A 19,291-nucleotide genomic window follows, 5' to 3' on the forward strand; every position below is an offset into this window, starting at 1 on the left:
CGAACCCGCGGGCTCAGGCAGTCCACTCAACTCAGCCTCCCAAAGGCGCGGGATTACAGGTTGAGCCACCGAGCCCAGTGACATACAGTTTTTAATCAGCTTCATGAACCTGCAAATCGGCACCAGTGAATGCTCTCCCTCGTGTTTGAAGAAGAAAAACCGGTGATTACTGGGTCCTTGGTAATGAGTCCAAGCTCCCACCCCAGGTGACTCCCTGGAGGTTGGTTAGCTTTCCCAGGGCCACAGCGCTTGCCTGACCCCTCCTGGCACCCCATAAGGCCAGAGGCTGGTCTGAAGGCCGACTGCAGATGGATGGCCACAGTGCCTCAGTGCTGGAGGTGGTGGGAGACCAGGGAAGATGGGAATGCTGTCTTTGCTGGGCTCAGGGCTCTGGTTCCATGGCCAGGTCTCCTTGCCCTCAGCTCCCTCCCCAGCTCGCCATCAGGGTGAGCTGGTCCTCCTCTGTTAACAGCTGCAGTGGCATCTCACCACCTCCAGGATGGAGGGTGAAAGCCTCGCCTGCCTGGCACCTGGGTCTTGAGGGTCTGGGGCAGCAGGCCTACCTGGCTAGGTCTCCCACTCCCTGTGTCTGCCTGGAGTCTGCTCACCTGACCCTTCCCTCCAGTCCAAACCTCACAGGCTTCAAGGTCTCCCCAGAATGCCGCCTTCTCTAGTCTTCCTGGCCCTTGTCATCCATAGGCATCACTCCCTTCTGCAGATCCTAAGCCAATATTTATTCTTATGGCACTTTAACATTTTCTGCTGTCTAGAATCTTCTGTGTGCACACAACCTCCAAATTGGAGCCTAAAATCCTTTTGAGATTTTGAAACTCTGTATTTTCCTATGTAACTAACAAAGGACTGGGCCTGATGACTCATGCCTGTAATCCCAGCACTTTGGGAGGCCAAGGCAGGAGGATTGCTTGAGCCCATGAGTTCAAGACCAGCCTGGGCAACATAATGAGACTTTGCTTCTACAAAAGCAAAAAAAATTAACCGGGTGTGGTGGCATGTGCCTGGTAGTCCCAACTACTCGGGAGGCTGAGGCAGAAGGATTGTCTGAGCCCAGGAGGTTGAGGCTGTGGTAAACCATGATCATACCACTGCACTCCAGCCTGAGCGATAGAGTAAGACCCTGACACAAAACAGAAACAAAAACAGAAACAAAAACTCACACAGGTCTACTTCTGGAGTGCTTCATTCCATGAATGCATGACTTCTGATGTAATATTTTTTTAAACACCTCTTATATGGGAATATCTGAGTCACCAACTGACAAGTCTCAACTGGCTTTTTAAAGGACACATATTGTCCGAGTGTGTGCGTAATGGGGAACTAAAACTCAAAGCAGGAAAACAAATGATTAAAAGGGGTTGTTCATTCCTCTAAGCATTCAATATGACGGGTGTGCCCGGCACGTCAGCGGTGCAGGTGACACATGCCCATGATGCGGGCCGAGCGGCCCGCGGTCTGGTGAGGGGCATGGATATGTTCTGGAGATGGGAAACCCATGTGTCAAGCGCTGTGGGATGCACATGGCACTGTGGGTGACGCTACACACGCTGGCCCGGGTCGACGCCAGGCGGAATGGATTGCTGCCGGTCTGCCATGAGACCCTTGCTGACATCAGGGGAGGCGTTTAGCAAGCTTTGTAGCAATCAGACCTTGCTGTGAATCCAAGCACAGATCTGCTTTTCCTTGCGTAGTTCATTTTCATTGTATTTTGCACAAGTCTCAGGCGGTGACATTTGGGGTGCGGCACGCGGGCAGGGACTGGGCCTTCACGCCAGTCACGTGGAGCCCTGCCATGGTCTGCACACAGGGGTGCCCAGGGAGACGGGACACCTGAGAGCTGCAGCGAGCAGAGGATGGGCCAGTAAAGAGGCAGCTGAGAGGCGGGACAGAGGGAGCAGAACACGCAGGAGCCGGGGGCAGCAGAGTTGGAGCCTCGGAGGGAAGGATGGCAGCTCTCTCGGGCAAGCCGACCCTGGGGAGAGCAGAACAGAATCAGCAGGCCATTCTGGGGGAGCTGCAGGGGGCCGGGCAGGACGCACAGGGGCTGGTGGGACTTTGGCTGCTCCGAGAAGTCTGGACAGTTGCTGTCAGGCAGTAAGGTGGCCAGGCCGAGGACGGGCGAGGGGACAGAGGATACAGGTGGATGCAGCGCTCTCTGGTCTCTGTCAGGAAGCCTGGGCCCCATGGCTTCTGTAAGTAGACCCTTCCAAAGTTCAGGGACCCATTGCCTTCACAGAGAGTCGTAGGTCTCTGAAAACAGGAAGTTGCATGAAGAAGCGGTGGTGTCTAGAACGGGTCATCCTCAGACACGTCAGTGATGACACATCCCTAAGTCCAGGGTTGCCAAGCACCTGGCCAACATGAACTCTGGGGGACAGACCGAAGGTGACACCCACCAGGCCTTCTCTTATCCTTGGAGGCTGGCGAGTCTCTCCCCAGGCCGCTGACATTCTGGTTCTCCAAGCTCACTACCAGCATCCTCCCCAAGGCGCTGAGGCCCAGAAGGGGCTGCCAGGCCGGTCTCCCAGGACCCCCTGTCTCTATCCCAGGCAGCAGGGACATCCTGGAGCAGATACTCGGGGCAAGGAAGTTCCAGTTGCTCCCCTCCCTTCCACGTTACCTGTGTCAGGGTTTCCATGGCGCCAGGACAGGGTCCCTCTCTTGGCCCACCCAGGACATTTTTCTCTGGCACTGGGGAGTCCTGGTGGGCTTCACCTTCTGTGTCTATCCCTCCCCAGCGGGGGCCTTGGCCACAGTCCCTGCAGCCCCAACAGAGTGCCTGGGCCGGAGGGCAGAAGAGGGGGAACACAGCTCAGCTTCCAGAAGCCTCTGTGTGCTCAGGACCCAGCATTTAGCAAAGACCAGTCATTAAAAGCTCACTAAAAGTCCAGAGACGTGGGGTTCAGCGGCCACGTAAAAAGGCAGGGTTTGATAAGCAACTGTCCCCTGACAGGAAAACTTTACCAGTTGTTTTTAAAGAGTCTGGGATACTGTTTGTATGTAAGTGATTGGGAATATTGATAATTACACAGGAATATTATTTTTTATTAAAGAAGTCCTGAAATGTCCAGTATTTGGGAAGATTTTATGAGGAAGCAGTATGAATAATTCAATGTTTAATTATTTAATTCAGTAATTAAACTTGTAATAAATAGTTAAGAGCAATAAAACTGCATTTCTGAAAGAAACAAGAAGAAGAAACCACTCTCTACCTTAGCTTTACAAACCGACTTTCCCTGCCGCTGATCTAGCTGATCTAGCTCAGACCACAATCCATAGCCTCATGCCCCACATCACTGCCCTCACCTCTACCAAGCAGCTGAATGAACCTGGACTCTTATCCCCGTAGAGGGCATTTCTGTGTAAAATTCTCCCTTTCCCACCACCACACATAGTGGTTCATGCCTGTAATCCCAGCACTCTGGGAGGCTGAAGCAGAAAGATTGCTTGAGCCCAGGAGTTGGAGACCAGCCTGGGCAACATGGCGAGACCCCATCTCTAAAAATAAAAATAAAAATAAAAAGTTAGGGCCGGGTGCAGTGGCTCACACCTATAATCCCAGCAGTCGGGGAGGCCGAGGTGAAAGGATCGCCTGAGCCCACGGGTTCGAGACCCGCCTGGGTAACTTGGTGAGACTTCATCTCTACAATAAATCAAAAAAAAAAAAAAATTAGCTGGGCGTGGTAGTGTGCGCCTGCAGTTCCAGCTACTTGGAAAGCTGAGGTGGAAGGATCACCTGAGCCCAGCAGGTTGAGGCTGCGGTGGCCGTGAGTGTGCCACGGCACTCCAGCCTGCGCAACTGAGTGAGACTCCAACTCAAAACAAAAAAAAAAAATTAGCCAGGCATGGTGGTGCATGCCTGTAGTCCCAGCTACTTGGGAGGCTGAAGTGGAAGGATCGCTTGAGCCCAAGAGGTGAAGGCTGTGGTAAGCCGTGATCGTTCTGCTGCACTGCACTCCAGTCTGGGCAATAGAGTGAGATCCCAACACACTCACATACACACACACACATACACACCCACCCACACCATTCTCCCTTTCTCACACCCCTTCCTTAACACCTGACCAGAAAATTCCACTCTCCCCAGGATACCCTGGAGATGTGCAGCAAAGAGATTGAGTTCAAGTGCATCCTCTTTGCCCTATGCTACTTCCATGCCGTGGTGGCTGAGAGGCGCAAGTTTGGAGCCCAGGGCTGGAACCGGTCATACCCCTTCAACAACGGGGACCTCACCATTTCCATCAACGTGCTGTACAACTACCTGGAGGCCAACCCCAAGGTGAGTGTCTCAAGATCAGATGGGATCCCTCCTTCCTGCCATCCATCCTTTCCCTCTCTCCCTCCCCTGCCCCCCGCTTTCCTTTTCTTTTAGTTGATCTTCGTCTTATGTTTTTATTTTTGTTTTTTGAGTTTGAGTCTCTCACTCTGTTGCCCAGGCTGGAGTACAGTGGCACCCTCCCGGCCACTGCAGCCTCGACTTGCTGGGCTCAGGTGATTCTTCCACCTCAGCCTTCCAAGTAGCTGGGGAACTACAGGCACGCGCCACCACACCCGGCTAAGTTTTTGGTTGATTGTAGAGGTGAGGTCTTGCCACGTTGCTCAGGCTGGTCTCAAACCCGCGGGCTCAGGCAATCCTCTCACCTCAGCCTCCCAACGTGCTGGGATTATAGGCGTGAGCCACTGCGCCCGGCCTGTCTTATGTTTAACAAAAAGATGCTAAGTCACTTTCATAAGCCAAAGAAAACTTAAACAGTATCTTCTGTGCTCTCACCAACTGATAGAATCATCATTATCTGTGCTGGCCCCCGCCCCCTGCAGCTATGGGCTTCCTGGCAGTGTTTCTGCCTATTAGCACACTCCTTGGGGTCTGCTCACAGCCATCTGCCATCTTGCATCTGAACAGAGATTTTCCCAGAATCCAGCACCCCTGGCAACATGAGCTGGGACTCAGGGTGGACAGGGCTTTCCTGAGCTGAGCCTCAGGGCTCTCTGTCAGTGTCAGTGTCTGGAGATAGAACCAGGTTTAGGGAGGGTGGATTCCAAGAAACCTCCTTGGAAAGAAGGGAGGAACGCTTCTGTCCATTTTCATGGAAAATGGGAATAAACATATAACGTCACATGCAAACCGCTGTAGAGGGCAGCATGTCCTCCAGAACCTGCCTCTAGTGGGAGGCCCCAGCAGGTGGGTCCACAGACTCCGAGGGGGCAGTGCGGGGTACGGGGCAGGGAGAGCACAGGTTTGGAACCAGACTGCGGGGTTTGAATGCCAGCCCTGCGTTCCTTAGATGGAGGTCCCTCTATAAGCGACATATAGCCCCTTAGGCCTGGCGGCCCTATCTGTGAATCCCATTAGGGTTTGGCCACCCCATCCATAACCTGGAGAGGGCAGGAGTCCCCACCTCACACGGTTCTTATCAGGACTCAACTTGGGAGAAACCCGGCGTAGACACAGTACCACTCCTCAATGACTCCCCCCATGGGACCCCGTGCCCCAGGAGAAGGCACAAAGGCTGTGGACACCCCTAAAAACCTCGGGGTCTTCCTCCCCACTCATAGCCCCATCATTAGCAACAGGGACTGTGGCTCCCGAGACAGCAAGGCCCCCCAAGCACCCGGAGCGGGGTAAGAGGCACTCAACCTGCGCAGAAAGGCAGACTCAGGCCTTTCTCAGACTCAGGTGGTCCGAGGGCGGAGGCGGCCGCCCTCCCAGGGCCTGGGGGGCCAAGGCGCCTGCCCCTTTGTGACATGGTGCCAGAGAGGCCTGGGTGTGAAGCCACTCACTAGCTGAGACCCCTAGCAAGTCACTCTGACCCTGCTTCCTTGTCCAGGGAACAGGGATGATACCCCCGCCTCAAAGCTTGGGGGCGTCATGAGGAAGAGTACCAGTCTTAGGAGCCCCCTCTCCTGTTTCCCACCCTCTTATAATTTCAAGATCTGCCGGGGGGGTTGGGGGAGGTGCACTAAGCCAGAGCAAGGAAAAACGGACAGGCCCCTGACGGGCACTCCCATGGGCAGCCTGAGAAGCCCCCCAGGGGCTGGCCTCCGATGGCAAGACCTGCCCTGCCTGGGAGCTTCCTCACCTAGACTGAGGAAGATGGCCTCCCAGGACTGATGTCAGCGAGGTCCAGCGAGGTCTGGCACGCTGCTTGCTTAGTTCCCCGGGGAAGCACCCAGTCTTGGTGAAGCAGGGAGCAGCTTCCTGTGCTCCCATGAGGGAAGCCTCCACGCTCCCACAGGTGCCACGGTGGGGAGGGAAATGCAGACTCCATTCCCGGATGGACTGGACAGGGCGCTGCTGGTGCACATGTCACCTAGAACAAGGTCCACATTGGTCCGCACTCATAAACAACTACGTGCAGAAGCGCACGTTCAAAAGGACTTTCACCGTCATGGCTGGGAGCAGCCCCGCAGGGAGATTTGTTTGAGAGGAACAGTCTTGCTGGGACCAGCTCAGCCCACAGCCCATGGCGTCACCCTGCCAAGCAGCTGACCCAGCCTGAACTCTTGTCCCCCTAGGGGCCGTTGCCCCACTTACGCACGCACACATGCACACACAGCTTCTAAGCCAGCTGAGAAGCCACGTGCGCACTCGCCGCCGTGAGCTTCAGGGGCCGCCTCGTCCAGCAGAGCAAAGGGCTCTGCTCAGGCCTGCACTGGCTGACCTGCCTCATCTGGGGGTGCCCTCAGGGAGGCTCTCTCTCCCCGCTGCAGACACACCCCTGGCTCCCTACGCATTCCCTTCAGAGCACCGGTCATACCTGACACTAAGTCACCAGGAATGATATCATCCATGTCCTTGGCCCACTCAGCCCTCCTGGCTCTGAAGCGTAGATGAGGGCTTCCCACACGGAAGACAAAACCCAGCAGGAGTGCCGGTTGAAAACGCAGAGAACCTGCACTGACTCCCAGGGAGAGGATACCCCCCACCCCACGATTGTCCCAGGAGCCCCTCCCCGCACTGGGGGAAAGACCCTCCCCGGGCAGTCCGTGGAGGACAGGAGGCAGATGGGGTGGTGTGCTCTTCTCTGCCTCTCAGGAAACACAAGAGCTGCCTTCAAAGCAGGAAGCATGGTCCGGCATAAACTCGAGAAAACCAAGCAGAGAAATATCCTTTAAGTCACAAGATGACAATTTAGAGAATATTAATGTTTCAAGTAAAAATTCACGAGAGCAAAGCAGACAATTGATTCACAACTACTTCTTATTCAGTTGACTTTGGTTCACCGGTATTTGATGAACAGCTCTCTCAGGCAGGCCCTGTGAAGTTACAACGTGACATAAAGTCCCACTCCTGCCCTTCAGGAGCTGGAGTCCTCAGGGACAGGACACGGGTCAAAGTGGCGATGGGCCCACTGTGAGTGGCCAGGTCCTGCCAGGGCTGCCCGCACAGTGAGTTCTAACTGAGAGAGGCTACACGCACTGGATGTCAAAAGTCTGGTGCCGAAAACATAATGTCAAATATCTTATTAATAACTTCCAAACTAGCTGGGCATGATGGCTCACGCCTGTAATTCCAGCTCTTTGGGAGGGGGAGGGGAGAGGACTGCCTGAGCCCAGGGGTTTGAGACCAGCCTGGGCAACTTGGTGAGACCTCATCTCTTCAATGAATCAAAAAACTAGCCAGGTGTGGTGGCGTGAACTTAGGGTTCTAGCTCCTTGGAAGGCTGAGGTGGAAAGATCACCTAAGCCCAGCAGGTCAAGGCTGAGGTGAGCCCTGATCATGTTATTGTATTCCAGCCCAGGTGACAGACCGAGATACTGACTCAAAACAAAAAACAAAAAAAACGCCAGGCGGTGGTTCAAGCCTATAATCCCAGCACTTTGGGAGGCCGAGGCAAGGGGATGGCCTGAGTCCATATGTTCGAGAGCAGCCTGGGCAACTTGGCGACCCCATCTCTACAATAAAAAAAGAAAAAAATAAATTAGCCGGGCATGGTAGCACATGTCTGTAGTTCCGGCTACTTGGAAGGCTGAGGCAGAAGGATCGCCGGAGCCCAGCAGGTCAAGGCTGGGGTTGCTGTGAGCATACCACTGCACTCTAGCCTGGACGACAGAGTGAGACTCCAACTCAAGAAAAAAAAAAACTCTCCACCCGACCACTGCTGCACCGCCATCATGGACACGAGCCATGTGCAGCCTATTAAGCTGGGCACAGTCACCAAAGGGCTGAAGCAGGACCGCCTCGCAAGGACAGAGCACACAGGTGCACATGGAATTTATGGACCACACGAGCCCCTCTGTCATCCGCCACTCGAAAGGCCCAGTGCACGAGGGCAATGCGCTCACCCTCTTGAAGTCAGAGTGAGAGGCTCAGAGGCTGCGCTGAGCTTGGCTGCTGGGTCCTGGATGATGGGTCGACACACAAGAATGGTCTGTGATGGTTAAATAAAGCATGTGTGTGGTTAAAAGAAAAAAATTCAAACTGATTACATGTTGGAATAATCTTTTAAAGTGGCTGCTAGAAAATTTTAAGTTCCATCTGTGGCTGCCATTGTACCCTTTTTTTCCCCCAAGAGTTGGGGTCTCACTCTGTTGCCCAGGTTGGAGTGCAGTGGTGTGATCATAGCTCACTGCAGCCTCAAACTCCTGGGCTCAAGTGATCCTCCCAGCTCAACCTCCCAAGTAGCCGGGACTATATGTGCATGTCACTGGCTAATTTTATTTTTCTGTAGAGGCAAAGTCTCACTTTGTTGCCCAAACTAGTCTCAAACTCCTGGCTTCAAGCGACCCTCCTTCCTCAGCCTCCTAGTAGCTGGGACAACAGGCATGCACCACTGTGCCCAGCTAATTGTGTTTTTTAGAGATGAGGTCTCACCATGTTGCCTATTCTGGTCTCAAACTGCTGGCCTCAAGTGATCCTCTTTCCTTGGCCTCCGAAAGCACTGAGATTGCTGGTGTGAGCCACCACACCGGCCTCCCATTGTACTCCTGTTGGACAGCACTGTGCCGGGGGAACAGGCGACATGCCAGGGGCATGGAGGTTGGAGGAGTGAGCTTCCGGCCATGTGGAGGAGACTGCCCACGAGCCAGGCTTGAAAGATGAGGAACATTTTGGCAAGCAGTGACGGAAAGGAACCAGGGTTCCAGGACGAAGGTGTCACGTGGAACAGCAAGGAAGCAGAACCGTGGGAACGGCTGCAGGGCGGGAAGGGTCCAGAGTCACCTGGCCTGACTGCCAGGGGCCCAGAACCCCGGGTGGAGAATGTCTACGCACACTGCCAAGTTTGGTTGCCGTTCTGCCCCAGGGAAGCCATGGTTTGGGTCTCGAACGTGACCTTCTGCGAAGACCTCCAAGCACAGGAGCTGCTTAGAGGAATGTAATGAGCCAGAAAAGTCAGAACCAGCACGACTTCAGCGGGATCAGGAGACCCACGGGATCCATTCTGAAGACATGACTCACTGGACTTCACGGCCAGAAAGACGCAGGGGGCCCGAGAGTCAACATTTAAGCCACCCAGGGGCAGAGTGAAGGGGAAGAGTCCCAGGCGAGGCAGAAAGACGGGGAGGCAGAGGGGGTGTGTGCCGGTGTAGACCTGTGGCCTCTGAGGCACCAGCAGAAGAGCCCTGATGCCACTGTCCTGGGAGAACACAGAAAGAGCCAGGGGTGGAAGCCCCGTCTAGAAGGAGGGAGGAGCCAAAGGGGAGAGGGCATGGCAGGAGGGGGGAAAAGGCAGCCCATGGACGTGGTGGCCCTGGAGGCGAACGGCCCTGGGCTGCTGTCTGAAGAGTCGGTCCTCACACGCCCCATGGCTGCCTGGGCCCGGCTGCCTTAGCGACAGAAAGGGGCAGCTTCCCCCAGCCGCTTTCATCTTCCCCCAGGTGCCCTGGGACGACCTCCGCTACCTTTTTGGTGAAATTATGTATGGCGGCCACATCACAGACGACTGGGACCGCCGGCTGTGCAGGACGTACCTGATCGAGTACATCCGGACGGAGATGCTGGACGGGGAGGTCCTGCTGGCCCCTGGGTTTCAGATTCCCCCCAACCTGGACTACAAGGTGAGGATGACAAGGGGCAGGCGCCATCACACAGTGACACAACAGCAACACAGGTCAGCGTCTCCTGGCGGCTCCCCAGAGAGAGCCTCGCCTCCCAAACGGAGGGTTAATAATTAAGCGGGAACCCAGGCAACTCAACCCAGGGAGGGTGAGCAGTGCAGCCTCCGGGAAGGGGAAGTGGAAACTTCCTTTCTGGAGCTGGGGAGCTCCAACAAGTGGGACCGCACAGGTGAACCGTGGTTGGAACATTCTGGCAAGAAATGCTTCAGCCGGGCGCGGTGGCTCACGCCTGTAATCCCAACACTTTGGGAGGCCGAGGCGAGCGGATTGCCTGAGCCCAGGGTTCAAGACCAGCCTGAGCAATTTAGTGAGACCGCATCTCTACAGTAAACCAAAAACTAAGCCAGTTATGGTAGCAGGCGCCTGTAGTTCCAGCTACTTGGAAGGCTGAGGTGGAAGGATTGCCTGAGCTCAGCAAGTCGAGGCTGCGGTGGCTGTGAGCATGCCACTGCACTCCAGCCTGGGTAACAGAGTGAGACTGCTACTCAAAAAAAAAAAAGCTTCAAGAATAGAGAACGCAGGTTTCGGCCTGCACAGCTCTGCCTTGGCAGCCTGCTCACGAGCCGCCCTCTTTTCAGGGTTACCATGAATACATCGATGAGAACTTGCCCCCCGAGACACCCTATCTGTACGGCCTGCACCCCAACGCAGAGATTGGCTTTTTGACGATCACCTCGGAGAAGCTCTTCCGCACCGTCCTGGAAATGCAGCCCAAAGAAACCGACTCGGGAGCAGGCACAGGAGTGTCTCGCGAGGAGAAGGCAGGACCCTTAGTACCTGTTCCCCAGCAACACAGGAAGGGGAGGCCCTAGAACTGGGTGGGCGCAGGGACTGGGGGGCAGCAACTGGAAACTTGTTAGCAAGGCACACTTGGTGGCCAGGTACGGTGGCTCAAGCATATTATCCCACCACTTTGGGAGGCTGAGGCGACAGGATCGCTTGAGCCCAAGGAATGCGAGACGAGCCTGGACAACATAGCAAGACCTTGTCTCTACAGATGTAAAAAATTAGCCAGGTGTGCAGTGCACGCCAGTATTCCCAGCTACTGGGGAAGCTGAGACGGAAGGATTGCCTGAGCCCAGGAGATCAAGGCTGCAGTGAGCAGTGATCATGCCACTGCACTCCAGCCTGGGCAACAGAGTGAGACCCTGACTCAAAAAAAAGGCAGACCTGGGCCCCACCCCAGGCCTCAGGAGTCAGACGCTCTGGGGTGAGGCCCACAAGCAGGTCCCCAGATTCAATGAGAACAGGCTGGCCAAGACAGAAAGGATCCTCGGGTATGTAGGTACACCTCTGCCAGCAGCCCCGGCCCTCCCTCCCTGCAGTCTTCCAACTTTTCTGCTTGAGGATGCTCAAGGCTGCTGCCACTCCCCACGCTCACCCTGTCTGCACAAGAGCAGAAACAGCTCTTACAGGACAGTCTGACATGCGGGGACAGCCCTGTCACAGGAGTTTAGTGACCACAGTGGGCAGGTCCCGTTGACACTCAAAAATGAGAACAGCTCAGAGGATGTAAGCCCTTGAACAAATTCTCACTTGCCTCTGTGCCATCCCATGAGCACCTCTGCACCTCTTAACACATTCTGGAAAAGCGCTATTACCCATCAGCTAAGTACCGGGCACCACAGGAAACAGGCCGAATTCTTGACATAAGACCCTTCTTGCTATCAGACCCAGGACTTTTTCTTGGTCTGATGACTGATATTAGAAATTGACTGATGCATGGTGGTGCAGGTGACCCACTCCTTGAGAGGGTGTGGCTAGTATGATCCCTACAGAAAGCCCAGACAAACAAGTTACAGTCCCACAATCACTGGGTGACTCTGACAGGGAAGGGAGCCCGTGCCTGGGTAATGTCTGGAGGCACTGACTGGGTGCTCCGATGTTCCTAAGGCCACAGCTGTATGACCTTGCTCGTGGGACCGGAACATTCCAAACTTGCTGGCCAAGGCACCCTTGCCCTTGTCAGATGTGTGGCTGTCCCCCATGGCCCTGTATTTCTGGCACCTCTGCTTGCCTCTTCCCATCCCTCCAGGACTCAGGTCTGGGAACATCCTGGGTGGACTCCCTGGCCCTCCCTGCTTTGGTAAAGATATAGTGACGGGTTAGGTGCAGTGGCCCACATCTGTAATCCCAGCACTTTGGGAAGCAGAGGTGAGAGGATTACCTGAGTCCAGGGATTTGAGACCAGCCCGGGCAACTTGATGAGACACCATGTCTCTACAATAAATCAAAAAATTAGCCAGGCATGGTGGCACACACCTATAGTTCCAGTTACTTGGAAGGCTGAGGCAGAAGGATCGCCTGAGCCCAGCAGGCCGAGGCTGCGGTGGCCGTGAGCGTGCCGCTGCACTCCAGCCTGGGCAACAGAGCGAGACCCCAACTCAAAACAAAACAAAACAAAACAAAAACATGCAGTGACAGGGGCTGGCTGGGAACTGACTTGCAGGTGAAGGCCGTGCTGGACGACATCCTGGAGAAGATTCCTGAGATGTTCAACATGGCTGAGATCATGGCAAAGGCAGCTGATAAGACCCCCTACGTGGTGGTCGCCTTTCAAGAATGTGAAAGAATGAACATCCTGACCAACGAGATGCGCCGTTCACTCAAGGAGCTGAATCTGGGGCTGAAGGTAAAAAATAATAATAATAATAATCAGGTTCCCCCAGGACCTCAGGGACATGACTGGATGGCAAAACCAGCAATAAACCCCAGGTCCCTGGCAGCCCGGGCTCTGGGATTAGTACACTCTTGCTCCTCCTTCACTCCCTGGGGTGGCGTTCTGGGTGCTCCAGCGCGAGCCACGGGAGAAGACACTGGCATGGCCCTGACCAAGGGCGTCTCTAGAAGCACCACACAAAGCCACACAGTGTAGAGAACACACACATCGCTCTCCCGCCCTCCCGAGAGCAGGCAAAACAAGGCAGTCTGGGCGCCCCCGCACCTCTGTGTGTCCCTCAGGGGGAACTGACCATCACGACCGACATGGAAGACCTGTCTACGGCTCTCTTTTACGACACCGTGCCGGACACGTGGATGGCCCGAGCCTACCCCTCCATGATGGGCCTGGCGGCCTGGTATGCCGACCTGCTACTCCGCATCAGGGTAAGCACAGTCTTCTCTGGGAGCTGCCGCCTGACTTCAGCTTTGGGGACCCAGACACCCAGGGTGCAGCATGCCCTGTACCCCAGAGCCCACAGGGGCCTGGTTGCGGAGCCTTGGCGACTCCTGCTGGCCTGGACTGTCAGAGCAGGCTGGAAGGGCCTGGTTTGTGCCACGCAGACGCCCTGACAATGTAGGCATTTCCTCCTAAGGGAGGGAAAACAGACCAGTCTGCAGTGAGAGCAGCTCCCGTCGGCTCTTCCTTAAGCAAAACCTTCAGGGCAAGCCGCCCTCCACAGGGAGTGAGGTGATGAGGGCAAAAGCTTCTCTGGGGCTCCTAAATTAACATCAAACACGACACCCTTCCCTTCTTGGCCCTTCTCTTCCCGTTCCCTCATTTAAAACGGACCCAGTCAGCCGGGCGTGGTGGCTTAAGCCTGTAATCCCAGCACTTTGGGAGGCTGAGGCGAGAGAATTACCCGAGTCCAGGGTTTCGAAACCGGCCTGGGCAACTTAGTGAGACCTCGTCTCGACAATAAACCAAAAAAATTAGCCAGGCATGGTGGCACGCGCCTGTAGTTCCAGCTACTTGGAAGGCTGAGACAGAAGGATCATCTGAGCCCAGCAGGTCGAGGCTGTGGTGGCCATGAGCATGCCACTGCACTCCAGCCTGGGCAACAGAGTGAGACTCCAACTCAAAAAAAATAAAAAATAGTAAAATGGACCCAGCCAGCAAAGCCATGTCACAGGCAGGCGGCTAGGCTTCATTGAACATGCTTGGTCAGGCACTCCCAGCCATCCACTGAGAGGCATGTGAAAGGACCAGCCATTACCCCTGCTCAGGACAGCAGATTAAAGTTCTCTGACCCTCTTCATGTGTAGCATCAAGTTTCCCATCAACCCCTGACGCCTCCTCTCAGGACTCGTTTCCTTCCAGGAGCTCGAGGCCTGGACGACGGACTTCGCCCTGCCCACCACCGTGTGGCTGGCTGGGTTCTTCAACCCCCAGTCGTTTCTCACAGCCATCATGCAGTCCATGGCCAGGAAGAACGAGTGGCCCCTGGACAAGATGTGTCTGTCTGTGGAAGTGACCAAGAAAAACCGAGAGGACATGACTGCTCCTCCTCGAGAGGGCGCCTACGTGTACGGGCTCTTCATGGAAGGTAATACGCGCCGGTCCGTCTGCGGAAGCTTGTGGAGCCAGCCCGGCTCAGCAGGCGGGAGAGAGGCGCTCTCAGAGGGGTACCTGGGCTTGTGGCTTGGGAGCCACACAAACCACTAGAGGGCTGAGAGGATTCTGGGAATATGCAGGGTCTGGTGGAGACCAAAACCCGACCCCCATCAGCTGGCCTGGACTCTGCTTTGGTGAAAACAGTAGTGCTTGTGTGAGGACGGCCTAGGCCTGTTTAGAGGCGCTGAGCTCGGCCCCTCTCACTTTGGAGCAGGGAGCCCAGGAGAGACGTGCATTCTGTGGGGAGTCAAGGCTCCTGCCCCGTGCACCTGTCCAAGTCCCATCCACCCCCCCAAGCCAAGAGAGCCCTGGCTGCCCCTCTGTCCTCTGGAGCCCAGCATGAGCCATCCGTGTGGTCAGGCCCCCACAGGAGGGAAGAGAGACCAGGGTGCCCATTAGAATTCACCCCATCTCTCCTGTCCTGTTACCCAGAGGCGGCTAGACAGGACAGGGAGGCAGGCCACACCCTCAGACACCACCACAAACCTGTCTCCCTCAACGACTGATGCCACCCCTTTCCTGGTGCCAGGACCAGACCAGCAAAGGTTCAGGCACCCCATTTCCCACATCAAAGAAAAGGACCGCAGTAGCCATTCTCCATGTTTATTTTGGAATTACAGGAAATATAAACACCATTAAAGAGGATGAGTAGAAATAATTGCAGTCTGGTTAAAGGCAAATAATATTTATATATGCATCTATGTATAATTATTTATACTATATATGTACACACAGACAAATGCTACACACGAAGAGGGTCAGGGAACTTTAATCTGCAATTTTCGGCTGGAGCTATGGTTTCCTGCCACTGACATTAAGAAGGCTGGCAGATGAGGCTCTGAAAACAGCGCAGACTGGAACAGATGGAACCCAACAGTTTTCGCTGAGCTGCTCCCCAGTGCACAGCGCGACACAGGGGGCGGCTGCAACATGCACATCATCGCCTGCAAAGGCTCTGCTCACAACACTGTGCCAGGACGGCCCTGACACCCGCCTGAACTCTCTGTGGGGCAGAGCCCAGTCAGGGATCCCGGGGCACAAGCCCTTCTCTGCGAAAGGCGGGAGGCGTGGGGCCGGGCCCCCCTTCCGGGCCCGCCCCTCACTTCCTGGCAGCACGCCAGATAGGACCCGGTCGCCTCCAGGGGCTGCCGGTCTCAGCCGTGTTGTCCCCACAGGCGCTCGCTGGGACGCACAGAGCGGAGTCATCGCCGAAGCACGGCTGAAGGAGCTGACGCCGGCCATGCCCGTCATCTTCATCAGGGCCATCCCTGTGGACCGCACGGAGACCAAGAACACATACGAGTGTCCCGTGTACAAAACGCGCGTGCGTGGCCCCACCTACGTCTGGACCTTCAACCTGAAGACCAAAGAGAAGGCAGCGAAGTGGATCCTGGCGGCTGTGGCCCTGCTCCTGCAGATTTAGCGCACGCCCCGGCCAGGCCAGGGGCCAGCTGCAACTGGGAGCCGGCAGTGAGAAACTCAGCCTGCCGTCACTGCTTATCTTTTACAGGACCCGGTGGCTGCTTCTTTATTCTCTTAAATAATCAAGGTGCTCCGTAGTCAAGTACATCTGGGCTAGCCAGAGGGTAAGGTTAGCGTGGAAGAGGTGATGTGCATTAAAACAACTGGAGTCACTTAGCTGTGCCCACTGGATTCACTTGAGTCGGCCTTCAGCTCTGTGCCTGATGCCAGTGGGGCCTGGCACAGACTTCAGGGTGAAGCCCCGATTCTCAGCAGCAGGGGCAAGCATCCCAGGATCCAAGCCCCAAATCCTAACTTAGGGAGGCGTCAGCTGGGTTTGTTTCCAGCACCACAGCCCGTGGGGTTAGGGCAGGCAGGTGCAGCCTTCAGTTGACGCGACACACATGACCCACCACTGAGGGGTCAGGGTGTTCCCTCATAAACGGGAGCCGCAGCCCCCAGTGTCTCGTCAGGCTTTATTCCCTTTCCTAAAGGACAAGAGGGCCTTTTGGCAATGATGGTAATGCACCTCAAGTCCCGCCTCCAGCATCTGCAGTGTGTCCCAGCCAACGGCCCACACTTTCTGAAACTACCGGGCACTCAGGCCACCTCAGGCACGAGCAGTGTCCTGGGAGCTCCCAGGTTTCTTACTTCCAGCTCCTTTGCGGCAGCATCTGCATTTTCTTCTGTCCACTCCCCTACCCTGCCATCAGTTCTCCCTTCCTGCCTCCCTTGCAGGCTGGGAGCACTGAGAGAGGGTCTTGGAGCCGTGAGATGGGTGCGAGTGGCTGGACAAGCCTCGGGGCAGTGACTGTGGCTGCTCAGTGGCAGTTGCCACCCCTTGTGACCAAGGGCCAGTGATGCTTCTCCACAGTGAGCCGTGATCCTGGCATGAGGAAGGCCAAGCTCCCAGTTCCTTTAGACAAGCCCTGCAGCCTCTCTGTGTTACAGGCACCTACAGAACAATCATGCATAAAAAACCACTCCCAACCCGTCTAGAAAGGGGGCACCGGGAAACAGTTGTGCCCCGTGAAGAAAGGCAGGCTGCCAGCACTGCAACCCATGCCTAAGCTGGCTGGTGGGTGCCTGCTCACCAGTCAGCAGGAAGAGGGAGGTAGCAGCAGCCCCTCCCCACTCCATGGGTACCTGCCTCAGGGGAAACAGGTGGCTGCAGGTGGGACTGGCTGCCCCGAGAGACCTGGCCTAGACCTTGGGCTCCCCTGTTCCATCTGCAGTTGGATTGAAGACCAGACTTGTGGGACTCTTGGTGGCCATGCTGATGCAGGACATTCCAGTACAGTGGCCAGGCTGCCACTCGAGGCTGGCTAAGTGGGCAGGATGCAGACACGAGGGAAGACGATTAACCAGAAAGTGGCGGGGGGGGATGAGAGGAGGCAACTGGTAGAGCCTGCAAACTCCAGAAAAGATAGATCCAGGGGACCATGAAATGGCCCTCGGCTTTTCTTAGGCTCAAAAGCAAAGTAAAGGAAACCCTCCAGGAACATCGTCCCAAGTTCAGCCTGCCCTTGAGTTTTGCAAAAACTATTTTTCAAGTACACTCACCCAAACCATGGGTGAAGAGGAAGCCTGGGAAGTCCAAATTCTGAAGGTAGTAATTCCCAACAATCCTAGGGCCCAAGGGGGCTACCAGAGGGAGAAAGAAAAACATCCCTCAAATCCTCCCTTCCAGGCCCAGGGGATCCAACCCCTTTGGGGCTGTAGCACAGGAGGCCGCACTGGTCAGCCAGTCCCGCTGCTGGCAACTACCTCTGCTGGCCAGGAGGGGTCACTGCAGCCCTTCATGTCCAGGCCAAGGGGACAGGCCACTGCCCCCACAAGAGAAGATAAAACTGCCAGGGGCCACCAGGCAATTCGATAATAACCACAAATGTGAAGCTTTTCCCATTATGCCTTTGGATCCTGAAATAAAACAGTACTTTATTCCAGACGTACACACTGTGAGTAGTTGGCAAAATGATCCCCACTGTTCCAAGAGTTGATTCACTCTGGGTTGCATGCCAGTGACGGAGGGAGAAAGCAGGGATGGGAACAAAACCCTGCTATACCTGAAAGCACAAGGCACCGCCTGCTGCCAGTCTCTGGCCAGGCTGCTTTGCAGAGTTAGGGAGCCTTGGTCTGGGGAGAACCTGCCCAGGACAGCTTGAAGGCCATTAGCAAAGACAAAGGGAGCAGTGGGACACAGCGGGAGCGGGCCACAGATTGCCCAAGTCCCGGCTGTGGCACAATGATGTTTACTCTAGTCCCACAGAATCTGTAGGAATGCGAACTCTGTTTACTGAAAGCCTCTCTCCAAACAGAAACCCGGTGCCCCTGCACATTCCTTTGGCTCCTCTAGACTAATTGTCCCACAGGACAACTTAATAACTAGTTTGAAGGCAAACAGTGTCGACTGATGTGCTCCCGCACCAGGGTAGTGTGGTCACGGCTACTCCACCCTATTCCCAGCCCCTAAACCTGCAGGCGGGAGGGTGAGGAGGCACCGAGGAGGATGACGATGACGACACGACAGTTGTCCTAGGTGCTCCCGGCACCAGAGTCCCAGTGCATACAGCAAGGCTGTGCTCATAAGGCTGGCCAGTGCAGCTTCCAGATCCCACAAGAGGGGACAGGGGCTGGTGGCAGCCCTTGGAAGGAAAGGTGAGCCGCCGCTTCCAGAGGCAGACAGAGTGCAGGGAAGGAACCCGGGCTCACTCCCCTGAAGGACAGGCCGCCCTGAGCCAAGAGATGCCATTCTCTATGCACCGGTCAAGCACCTGAAAATAGAGAGTGGGCCGGGAGAGGTTTTGAAATTGGCTCCTGGGGACATGGAGAGAGGCCTTTTACAAATACATATGACATGTATTCAAGATGCCCTGCTGGGGGAAGGTGAAACAGAAATGTTTTAAGTAGATGCAATAAAAATAAGATCCATTCTTCAACAAATAAATTGCAGTGGAAAAAAGAGGGACACGCAGATTAGGAGACTTAACTGACATATCAACCAATCACAAGACCATAACTGGACCGCAAGTCAAATAAGCCAAAAAAATATGAAAGAAATAAAAAATACAAGGCAATAGAAATTTTGAATAATTTCTGGGTAGTTGATGATACTAAGGAATTCTTGCTAATTTTTAAAATCAGGCATAATATATATATTTTTAATTTTTTGTTTGTTTTGGTTTTGGTTTTTTTGAGTTGGAGTCTCACTCTGTCACCCAGACTGGAGTGCAGTGGCCTCTCCCAGCCACCGCAGCCTTGACCTGCTGGGCTCCAGCGAGCCTTCTGCCTTAGCCTTCCGAGTAGCCGGAATTACAGGCGCGTGCTACCACGCCCAGCTAGGTTTTTGATTTATTGTAGAGATGAGGTCTCGCCTACCCAGGCGGGTCTCGAACCTGCGGGCTCAGGCAATCCACTCAACTC

At 55.1% G+C, this 19,291-nt stretch overlaps 2 protein-coding genes and 1 pseudogene across 5 annotated transcripts in view; 2 read left to right on the top strand and 1 right to left on the bottom strand.

The window, feature by feature from the left end:
- The window catches only part of DNAH17 (dynein axonemal heavy chain 17), a 157,525-nt gene extending 141,639 nt beyond the window's left edge, over positions 1 to 15,886 (top strand). The window contains exons 74-80 of the mRNA XM_008070392.1: positions 4,103 to 4,294; positions 9,835 to 10,014; positions 10,653 to 10,835; positions 12,524 to 12,706; positions 13,036 to 13,179; positions 14,114 to 14,339; positions 15,583 to 15,886. Coding sequence (XP_008068583.1) covers positions 4,103 to 4,294; positions 9,835 to 10,014; positions 10,653 to 10,835; positions 12,524 to 12,706; positions 13,036 to 13,179; positions 14,114 to 14,339; positions 15,583 to 15,830 — 1,356 coding nt within the window. The 3' untranslated portion in view covers positions 15,831 to 15,886. The remainder of the gene's footprint in view (positions 1 to 4,102; positions 4,295 to 9,834; positions 10,015 to 10,652; positions 10,836 to 12,523; positions 12,707 to 13,035; positions 13,180 to 14,113; positions 14,340 to 15,582) is intronic.
- On the top strand, positions 8,131 to 8,341 carry LOC110596741 (annotated as a pseudogene).
- Positions 14,995 to 19,291, bottom strand: part of PGS1 (phosphatidylglycerophosphate synthase 1) — a 43,343-nt gene continuing 39,046 nt past the window's right edge. For 3 of the 4 annotated variants that reach the window (XR_002482676.1, XM_008070390.2, XM_021718747.1), the window contains one exon: positions 14,995 to 15,675. The gene's annotated coding sequence lies outside the window, so the exon portion shown is untranslated. Of the gene's footprint in view, positions 15,676 to 15,710; positions 15,765 to 19,291 lie in introns of those variants that run through there. The other variant, XM_008070391.1, reaches the window with a different exon arrangement.

The sequence above is a fragment of the Carlito syrichta genome, unplaced genomic scaffold (assembly GCF_000164805.1).
Source record: "Carlito syrichta isolate Samal-C Ts95f unplaced genomic scaffold, Tarsius_syrichta-2.0.1 Scaffold313381, whole genome shotgun sequence".
In the NCBI taxonomy this organism is placed as follows: domain Eukaryota; kingdom Metazoa; phylum Chordata; class Mammalia; order Primates; family Tarsiidae; genus Carlito; species Carlito syrichta.